The 10,861-nt window shown below is 40.4% G+C and overlaps 1 protein-coding gene across 4 annotated transcripts in view; it reads left to right on the top strand.

Annotated features, from left to right (window-relative positions):
- scaper (S-phase cyclin A-associated protein in the ER) overlaps positions 1-10,861 on the top strand; it is a 111,189-nt gene that overhangs the window by 50,495 nt on the left and 49,833 nt on the right. For all 4 annotated transcript variants that reach the window (XM_056739901.1, XM_056739903.1, XM_056739902.1 and 1 more), the window contains 2 exons: positions 1,879-1,944; positions 2,914-3,040. In XM_056739901.1, the coding sequence (XP_056595879.1) occupies positions 1,879-1,944; positions 2,914-3,040 (193 nt within the window). The remainder of the gene's footprint in view (positions 1-1,878; positions 1,945-2,913; positions 3,041-10,861) is intronic.

The raw sequence follows: 10,861 nt of genomic DNA, 5'->3' as shown, positions 1-10,861 counted from the left end.
GATATTAAATATTGTGCCGTCGACCGACCAAATGTTAGCGAATCCCTCCCATAGTACATTTAAAATTCATACACGGTATTTGTTTTATTTTATTTATCTGTCGGTTGGGGGATGGGCTTGTGTGCGTCCATCACGGGCGGATGTGAATAGTGGGGCACATCGTGATGAATTGATGATTAGCTCTGCATTGTAGCTTTGTAGCTACACCCCCCCTCGCTTATAGCGGGTTACTAATATTTATGGTGCCCCGCCCGTTTAATGGGGCCTGCCGCGTTCCAAGATTGATGGTGCGGCAATTGCCCCGCTGTTTAACCCGTGCGGGCGTAAAGCTGTCAGAGAGGAATATTGTAATGTGGAGGATGATTACGAGGCCAGGTTTAGATCACACTTATATTCTGAGCGAACGGTCGAGTCGCGGTATCGGACGGGATTATTGAGCTCCTTCAGAACTGTCATGTGATCTCCATTAATTGATAATAAAACAATTTCTGACTTTAAATCATCTACCATGACCAAGGTTGCTATCCACAATCAATTTTTTTTTTTTTTTAAGTTTTAATACGAGTTTTTTTTTGGTGATTTGGGGTTTTCTACAGAAAATCATTGTACATGATGCAACGGACGTCATGTGAAAATATAACTTGATATATTTCATATTGACTGATAAGAACATGTCAAATATTGAAATCATAGTGAAATTAGTGGTAAAAATCTAACTTTGATGCTCATTGTCTCAAAATCGGCTTTTCAGGGTCACATTTTTGGAAGCGAGCGTCACAGTACATTACTTAAGTTATTGAGTAATGAAAACGTATCCCAGTTACACTAAACAAAGATCACTGGGAAGTTAACTTAGAACTTAAGAATTCATTTAAGCTTTTAAGGATTGTGTGTTGCTTTTCTCAACTCGCCTTCTCTTCCGGAACAAGACGTCTGAGTTTATCAGCCCCTGAACATCCATCCATCAACCGTTCTCTTCCAGGAGCTGATCGATCATCCTTATCTGCTGGAGCGGACGTGTGATTGTCAGGAATTCTGCTCTGTAGACCACACCAGCGTTTCAGTGCTGACTGACAGCAAACATTATTTTGAGCTCGCTGTTTTCCTTAGAGAGGTTGGGATGGGTTTCATTTTTAAAGTGAACAGCTGATCATCGCTCTTTATTTTACATTTAAAGGAAAAGTTCACGTTAAAACTTGTCATTCCAAACTTGTGTACTGTTGTATGTTTTAGTGGGACAAATAAGTCAATATTTTTCGAATAATTATGTCGTAGCTTTTGTCATGCAAAAACATGACAGACAGTAACCATAAAATGATCATGACTTTTTGACCATTTGAAGTTTAGTCCTTAGTGTTTGTTATTGCACATGCAAAACCTAATTCCATTTTGGCATACAATTCGTCTAAAAATACTACATTTTTGGGCGCACTGTCACTTTAAATGAGTGTTGAATATTTTTTCGGTTCTCTTCAGTGCACTTGTGTTCAATGACACAAAATAAATTACAAAACTATTCTTTAAAACCTATTCTTCACATTCAGCAACGTAAAAAACACAGCTGACGACATATTTGACATTTTGGAACGACATATATTTGTTCATTTTTGGGTGCGCTGTCGCTTTATACACTGGGGCTATGAAATAGTTTGACGTTCCCTTCTGTATAACTGTGTTTTTGACTCGTTCATGCTTGTTAGTTTGTGATGGCTGCTAGTGTGGCCCAAAGACTAAATAAACAGTTTGAGGCTCAGCTTGACCCTTTGACCTTTCCTTTGTTCCGCACGTCGTCTTATCTCCTCATGTCTTCAGGGTGACAGCCATCGGACTCCTCTTTCTCCTTCTCTTTCTGACCGACTTGTTTGTGTTTACCTTTAGGGCTAAGGAGTATGAGACGTCCATGGAGGCTAAGACACAGACCCCCGACTCTCCTTACAAGGCGAAGTAAGCTCCTTGCATTTCTATTAATCATACATCTAATCTGAGGTTTTCTAGGGAGCGTCTAAAAATGCTTTGTTTTAGGAACCCCACCATAAAAATCATCTAGCTTTGGGTTTATATTAATTGAACATTAATAGTTGAAATAAAGCTATGATGATAGGCAAGCGGTGTTGAAGACATCTCTTCATTTGTCTTGAACGTCTCTTTTTGGGTGACCCAGGTTTTGTAAATTTGGTCTTCGGAATCATAGTGAAACATTACTGTTCTGCAGTGATTTTTTTATTGGAACAACATAAATTGACAACCAATCATATATTAAACTGGAAAATGTATTTTATATAATTGAATGTATTATATAAATGTGACCCTGGACCACAAAACCAATCAATTTTCTGAATTGAGATTTTTACATCACACGAAAACTGAATAAACAAGTTGTCTTGTGATGTTTGGTTTGTTATGATAGAACAATATCTGGCGGAGATACAGACGCTTAAAACTCTGGAATCTGAGGGTGCAAAAAATCTAAATATTGATTAAATTGCCTTTGAAGTTTTTTATCATAGACACTGTAGCAGGCCATCCACTCACAAAAATAAAGTTTTTATATATTATGAGTAGGAAATTTACAAAATATCTTCATGGAACATGATCTTTACTTAATATCCTAGTGATTTGACATAAAAGATCCAGGGTCACAAATGTATTTAATTGAATGTAATTCCAATATATTTTGTTTAGCATTACAGTATGGTAGTGAAGAATTTGATTGATAAAGTTTAATTGTTGTATTTTACAAATGCATTGTTTTTAATGATAATTCATGTGTTCTCGTGATTTTTGGCTAGTTATTTGTCCAGAAAAAGTTCATGACTGCTTATGTTAGATTGGCTAAAATTAGTTGAAAATCAACACAATGAAGTCAATGGGAAGTCCTCATCGCCTTACATAAACAAACATGTTTGTGTTTAGGCTTCAGCGTCTGGTGAAAGATCTAGTGAAGCAGCAGCAGGGACAGGACAGCGGCCAGTGGCCGAGTAAAAAAGTGTCCGGCCTAGACAGAACCCTGGGAGAAATCTCACGCATTTTGGAGAAACAGGTTTGTACAAGTCTCAGACATTTTCAATATCAACTCATCTGGTCAAAATATGGAGTCCGAACTTTGCTACTTTCCTTATAGCTCATGAATGGGCAAAACAGAGTCATATTCTTCATTAAAGCACTTATCAGAGCAATATACTTTCTCTAATGAAGAAAGCTGTTTTTACTCTTCTCAGACGCAGTAATGACTGAACGGTTATATGGCGTCTGATGTTTAAAGTGTTCTTTATCTGTCCTCCTTTACTACCACACCAGGGTGGTTCTGGAATCGCATCTGAGCGGCGTTTAGACCATTCTGGTTTGGGGCTTTATTGTCCCAGGTCTAGTCTGTGCGGATTGGATGTGTATTTGCGTGTGTGTGTGGAGGGATCTGACTTGAAGATAAGCCTCCAGGCTGCTCTCAGCAATAACTTCCCCGAACCGCCTGGCTTTGGCTGCCGTCTTCCCCGTCTCGCAGCGTATGCAGAGTATCGCTTTCCATCCTTAACTCTCTGCCCTCGGTTATTTGGTAATGAGGGCCAGATTAGGTGCTTGTTTTCATTGCCGCAGATGTTATTAATTGGCGGAGCTCCCCGTTTGTTAAACAGGCGAACATGTTTTCAAGCGCTTGGCTGGCTTCGTTGGCTACCGTCGTGCATTGTGGCTTTTATACAATAATATGTTGGTTTTTCAAATGTAAATATAATCCGAATGACTTGAGGTAACAAATGCACGGGAGCTTTTGAAGAATCCGCATCTTTGGTTTCGAGATCTCTTGAAGCTCGCTTGGCAAGTTGCAATGCGGCGGGAGTTATGTTTACTTCAGTGCTGTACCACTGTTTTAATAAGAGCTGGGATGTTTTATCTGTTCGTCCTTTCTGTCGTTTCTGGACATGCTTTAGTGTAGATTAGGAGAACTGTTGACATTTGAGAATTGTTATATTGTAAAGACCTCTTCTCAATGCCAAAACTTGTCCAAATCACTTAATATAGCGATGCCGACGATAAGTTGTTTCACATCTCATAGCTCAATGCTGTCAAAACATATTTTTTATTGCTTATTTTAAAGACAAAATTGTAGAACATTTCCAAAGTAAATTATAGGAAACTTGAGATATTTTTAATTTTAATATATAAAACATTTTATTGTTTTAATATTTCATGTTTTTAATCTCCTAAACATAAATTTAAAAGATTTTGTTGTTTCACATCACACAGTTCAATGCTGTCAAAAAGTATTTTTATTGCTTATTTTAAAGACCAAATTGTAGCACATTTCCGAAGTAAATTATAGGAAACTTGAGATATTTTTAATTTTAAGATATAAAACATTTTATTGTTTTTAATATTTCATGTTTTTAATCTCCTCAACGTGAATGTCAATTTTGAAACCCAGGGCAACGTCAGTATTTGGTGACCTTTCTATTATACAAAACAAATAATATGGTAGAACAATGGTTTTGTGATTTTTCACGTGTCCAATAAGGGTTTACGTTTTATCTAATTTATTTAATTAAACAAGCAATGAAATGTCAATAATCTTTTGTGGAAGTAGTCCCAAGTGATGTCCGGAGGCCACATTGGTACAATTTTTGCCTTTAAAGCCTATATGTTTTTTTGTATGATATAAAAACACTCAACTTTAAAGATATTTATTGACATTGAAAAATAATTAGGCAAAAAGACGGATTACATTGTTTTATAAAATGTGGGTATATTCTTATACACACACAAAAAAATGCATAAAACAAACTCCCAAGACATACAGCACATTCCGACTTTTATTTAATTGATATTTTTTTTATTGTCGCTTTTAGTCTTGGTTTAGAATTCTTCACAAAGCCTTGAGCACAACTACGCAAAATTTTAAATGCATAACAAAAAAAAATTTGTCTAGAGTGAGGATATCACTTTTAGACAATTTGACATCACTTCTCTACTCCTGCAAACCTTGGCGCAGTGCTTGCTAAAGCATTTTGTCTTAAAGGCAAACACTCATTTCTGGTCTTTGTTGTCTGTGAGGATACACAGATCAATATGATGAGAACGTATAGGGGGCGTGTCACATTTTGCTAATGAAACATTTACGACTTCAGCTGGTGTCGTTCTGTAATACACTTATCAAACGAGGGGAAGTGTGGTTTGGTTAGTGGGTGGGTAGATGGTGCATTGATGGTGTTCCTGTATTGACAAGTGGGAGGAGATGCAGGATGTTAATGGTGTTTCTGGAGGCACAGGAGAAAGGTAAGAGGGACAGAGGAGGCTGGTAAAGCTGAGCTAATGGGAAAGAAGGAGGGCAGAGGGAGGAGAGGAGAGTCTAAGCTCCTGAAGAGGAGTGAAGGGGAGGTAACCATATAGACCTGAAATATCAATAACAGTATCTTGGTGTTTACATTTATGATTTGGCACATCACATGTTTTGTAGAAACAAGATGTAGGAAAAATGACTACATCAGATGATTAAAAACTGCAAAAACTTCTGCAATTGTATGCTTTTTTATAGAGCTTTTTTGTTTATTCAAGTAAAATGTATTCACTTCTGTTGTTTGCCTTTTTGGCAAGCTAATTTGTCCAGTAAATACATTAACAGTTCGGTTTTATGTCCATATTCATACAAATCATATTTCGGTGCTTTAATCGAACCTTGGGCGGCATTTAAAGCAAATGTTGTGCAAATGTATCTCTACAGAGACCTCTTTTGGCCGCTATTGTAAGAGGTACTATGCCGATAACGCCGTAACACAAGGCTTTCTGGTCGGTCCTTTTCATCTCTTCTCTCTCCAGGCCTCGTTCTTCTTATAAGTATCTCTGAATGACAGCTTCTCTCAAGAACGCAAGTATATTTCTTGCGTTCCGTCCCCAAGGCCTCTTACACAAACTCGTTCTTGAGTTTTCCACCGAGACCTTGCTTTGAGGAACTCCTGCCGTTGTTGTTTTTCTATGTCACTGGAATGGTGAAGTGCTTGTGGAAACATCAGGTCTTCGGTCTCTTATGGGGATAAGACTCTCCTCTACGAGTACAGTATCTGGACTTCATTTAGACTGTCAGTCAAAGCTGCAGATTCCCAATTCCCGCAACACCCGGCTAAGGTCGGCACGCCACCCAGGCTCGACGCAGCAAAACCGGGCAAGTGTGTGAACCCCAGTCGCCTAGGCAGTTTGCCTCTAATCCCGAGACAAAGTCAAATAAATACCCGTCTCCTCCTTCACTGGGCGTCTGCCGTTTCCCGCTCCGAGTCACCTCGAGTCAAGATAGTTTAGATTATTTGACCTAACAAGCATCTCTCATGTCACTGACTCACCTACAGGTTTGTTTTTTTTCTCGTACCCGTATCTGATTCAGTCTCCACTTTCTCCCCTAATTCCTCGAACAACACCAGACTTTCTGCGCCCCTCATACCCCCTAAAGCACTGCCCCCCCCTCTTTCCCCATGCTGCTTTTGCTTGGGCACAGTCTCCGACCTTTGCTCGCCTCTCCCTCTGAGCCCTCTAATGGTTTATTTTGTGTCAAACCGGGTTTCAGTTTGTCTCCGGCTGATCGAAGAGGCTTTTCGCGTTCCTGTCATTCGGGAATATTCATGGGACTTTCTTGGTCCTCTGATCTGCGTTCCCTTACCTTGGCGGAATGAGCTCACGTATTTACATTCTGCCAGGGAGTGTTTGTCACTGCTTTCAAATAAAGGCCAGGCGGAGATCGACTGCCTTTATGACACTTGAGGGACTGTCAGGAACATTCTGGGCCTGCTGAGCCAGAGAGTGGAGCCAGTATTTACATTTTCATTTGCCAGCTGTCACGGGTTGGCTCCCCTTGGTGGCCAACTGGTGGCTAGCTGTACCTGATCAAGAGGCCCACGGCTAAGGAGAGGCGTAGGGGGGTGGGCTTCTAGCGTCGCACATGCCCTCTGTGCACGTTTGATGACCTAGGGTGGAAAAACGGTCCAGCAAAGTCTTAGTCGGGATGTTTTGCATTCAATTCTGTCAATGCAGTGCGAATCAGCTTTAAGTGAAGAACGTCACTAGCTTGTTGTCTCAGTGTTGTTTGAACTTTAGGAAAGTGACTTCTAAGCTGAATTAAGCTTTCAGATCCACCACGTGGCAAATATACATACTTGTCATATGTTTTCACTGATTTTGTGGTATTATTTTTAAATGTTATCGGTCTAGTTTCTTTTATTGCAGTTGGGACCTACTTGTGGGTCATGGAAAGTCACCCGAAAGAAGTTGCTGTGATTGACACACGCATAAAAACGTTTATTCTGAGATATCAAACCCGTCATTAAATGGATTCAAGTATATTGATATTGCATATAAATGTATATTTCATTTTTACAATGGTAAGGAAGATAAAAACTACTCTAGTATTTGAAGACAATTGTGTGTTTTTCTCATATTCTATCCATTTTAAAATCTTAATATTTAGATATAGTACTTTGCAAAATATCATTTTTTTTGTTTTAGCATGTTGTTTAAGGACTTTACATTAAGATTTATTTTTATTTTTATTAAGAAACAGAAGCAGGAAACGTTCACATAAAAAAGGATATTCTCAGAACAAAATGGCATCTTGATGCAAGATTTTGACACAAAGCACATCCTGAACTCCTGATGGAACTTTTTTCTATTTTGTAATAGTGCATACAATTTTTTATGGTTGTATTCTGTTGCGACATAATCACACATAAAGGCTTGGGATGGTATGAAATTATGAAATAAAAAAGCTAATGAATATCCATGACACAAGTATATAGTAAAAAATTAAGCACGCTAAAACTTCCGAATCGCATATTACACACTTATTTTTCCTCATCTTTGAGTTTCCTTTTTTACATGTTTATTAGTTTCAGGGTCGTTGAAATACATTACAAGAACGGCATTTTTCAACAAGCCTCTTTATAAAGACGTGTGAGGTGATTGGGCGTTGTCTGGGCTGTTGAGCGACAGGTAGAGCTTTAGGAGTTAGCAAGTGAGTTAGAAAAAACACAGTGGACATAGTTTTTGCATTCCTTCACTGTGTGCTTGTCAGTAAGGTAATTTTCGAACCCTAATTGTCTGGTAATTCTTTTGTTCCACTTGTGACTGTAAGAGAGTCGAGGATTCATGTTTCCCCTCAGGTGCATGTTTGAAGGGGCATTCAAGACGGGTATTAGAAAAGTGAGAAATCCATGGTGGAAAGATTTACCCTTAGGTGGCTGACTTTTTTTAATACAAGCTTGATATTTGAAGGAGGAATGTTTCGTAGCTTTTCATATTTAGAGGTTGAAAGAAACCGGATACTCTGTATGGGTGTGGCATTAAACTGTTTCTTGCAAGCACAACATGCACTTTTCTTCCAGATTCTGACCTGTAACTTGCATTAAAAGTGTGATACGAACAGGATACTCCCGTTTTTCAGCTTCTTTAAAACTTCCCAAGGCTCGTGTCTAATGAAACAGTCAGATCCTATTGTTTTCTCAAATCTAAACTCTTCTTCGCGCTTGAAAGGAGCCCCCGCCACGGATCTTGCATAGTATGTTAAACTTTGCTATTAAACCTAAAGCCGAACTCTTGTTGCTTTTTACGGCCCCTTTTCTTTTTTTGTGAGGTTAAAACAGACCTCTTCACTAAATGGAGACTGTGTTTACGCTCCTTTGTATATTTCTCTATTTCGACTTGAGAACGTTGTGCGTCGTCTACATGCCAGCACTCTTATTCATTCTAAGATTTCGAGCTGTTGTTGTTAAGGGGGGGCCTGTTTACATCACCGTGCCACTTGGCCAAAGATGGATGGGCCTAAGATGGAATCTTGTTGAACCCCCTTCCGTCAATGAACGCCCCGGCCAGTTGTTCTCCATCTGTTACAAGAAGGGGGATGCAGCGTTTTAGGAGCGTTCACCTCCCCCTGGCTTTTCATGTCGGCTAATTAGAGTGGTTTGTGGGAGGTGAACACGCAGACACATCCAGCCCTCCTTCCCACTTAACGCGTACCCCGCACCCGTGCCCTCGTCCTGGCCGGCCAGCGGGAAGCGCAGCTGCCTGGCCCTTTGATAAGCGTTGGCTAAAATGGCCACTCTTGTTAGTAATTGGATAAGACTGCTCAAGCTGTATAATTTAAATTGACTTTGCCGCCCCACCTCTTTCTCCTGCCCCATCTGATCTGTCCTTAGGTCTCTTGTTCAAATCCCCTCGCAAAAACACGCACGCTCTCATCCTATTATTATGTCAATGGAGTGTTTGTTGAATGAGGGTGCACAGCGCACAGATCCAACAGCGGACTCCCCCACTGTGCGAATTGTGGATTAGTACCAGCTTTACACATCACTTCCAGGCCCATTTTGTTTATGTCATGCCGTGTGATGTTTTATCATATTACAGACGGGCTGGATGTTTAATGTCATTGCACAGTATCGTGACCAAGCTCATGACTAAATTCAGAACGTAGACGCCACATAGCATAGCCGGGCTGCGTTTCATTTAACGTCGCTACTGAACTCGAGTACGCTCGGTTTTAAACCAGAGCGACTTCGCTCTCAGTCTCGTAGACGGTTGTTTTGATATTCATTTGAATATTTAGAAGAGGGCAGCAGGCATGAATTTACATTCCCTTTTATTTTTCCTCAGCGTCTCTCTATTTATTTTTTGTGTCGGCATTGAGACGTTTCATTCCGTTGCGTGAAAACCGCACGGGTGGAACACAGCCCCTCCTTTGTTATGTTAAGGTTCAAACGCTACGTTAACACGTTGTTTCTGCTGTTGTAGAGGCATGCTGGTCGCAAATAAACAAACGTTCGGCTTGCTTGTTTGACGTGGCCTGTTGAAAAGGTATATCGGTTCCAGATGCTTCGGCTGGATCGAGAAAGGTTAGCCCGTGGCGACATGGTAAAGTTACATTTGGTAGAACAGCGGCATGTGTTCTGTGGGAGATTTTACTTTTAGGGATAGTTCACACAAAATTGAAAATCCCTCGTGTCAGTTAACTTTCCTTCTTCTGCAGAACACAAAAGAAGATATTTTGAAGAACGTTGGAAACCAAGCAACATTGACCCCTGTTGACCATTGTATGGAACCACAGAGACTTTTCTCAAAAGATCATCTTTTGTTTTTCACTGAAGAGTCATATATAGGTTTAAAACATCATGAGGGATTTTTTCCCCCATGAAATATCCCCTAAATGGAGCTACAACGATGGGACTGCCGTGACAGTTTGCCTCATTTTTTCCTTAGTCAATAATTGCCACTTGTGTCCCACACAATTCCTTTCTTTCTTCATAAAATCTTGTTTTAATTAGATCTCCGGATAAGCACGCAGGGTCTTTCAAATCCCTGTATCTTCTTCATCTGATGTTTATCGTCACTCCTATCCCAAAACCCTTTCCTAAACTCCTCCAGATTCCAGGTACTTTGCTCACCAAAGGGATCTGTCAGTAAGCCAGAGCGGGCAAGGCGAGACACCTCCCTCTGGACTGAGTTCCACACGCCATCACCCCTCCAAATATCTCCTTAAATAGGCCACCGTGAGAGGCCCTCTGCTTCTGGAGAAAAGGACAGAGTTGTGTCGACGGGATGTTGTTTAAACCTTACGGAGACCCATCCTGTTGCCGTCTTGTCTGCCAGCCGTCTTTGACAGGGCTGTCAGTGAGCTCTTCTTAATCCCGGCCGCTGTTCAAGCGCGCTCTACCTTTGGTGTACCTGACAGCCACGCTTGTTCCAATGTCTTAACCCTGGCAGAGGTTCAGCCGTCTTTCTTGCCACTGGATCTCCAGGAATGACTCTTTGGCGGCACCCGTGATTGACAGGAGAGGAGCTTATATGTAATTTTGCAAAGCACTTCCTCTGTTTGCTGCTCAATATGTCCGGGCTTGTT

Source organism: Triplophysa dalaica, chromosome 24, assembly GCF_015846415.1.
Source record: "Triplophysa dalaica isolate WHDGS20190420 chromosome 24, ASM1584641v1, whole genome shotgun sequence".
In the NCBI taxonomy this organism is placed as follows: domain Eukaryota; kingdom Metazoa; phylum Chordata; class Actinopteri; order Cypriniformes; family Nemacheilidae; genus Triplophysa; species Triplophysa dalaica.
The sequence above is the reverse complement of the archived record's forward strand: the minus strand, read 5'-3'. Positions and strand labels throughout refer to the sequence as shown.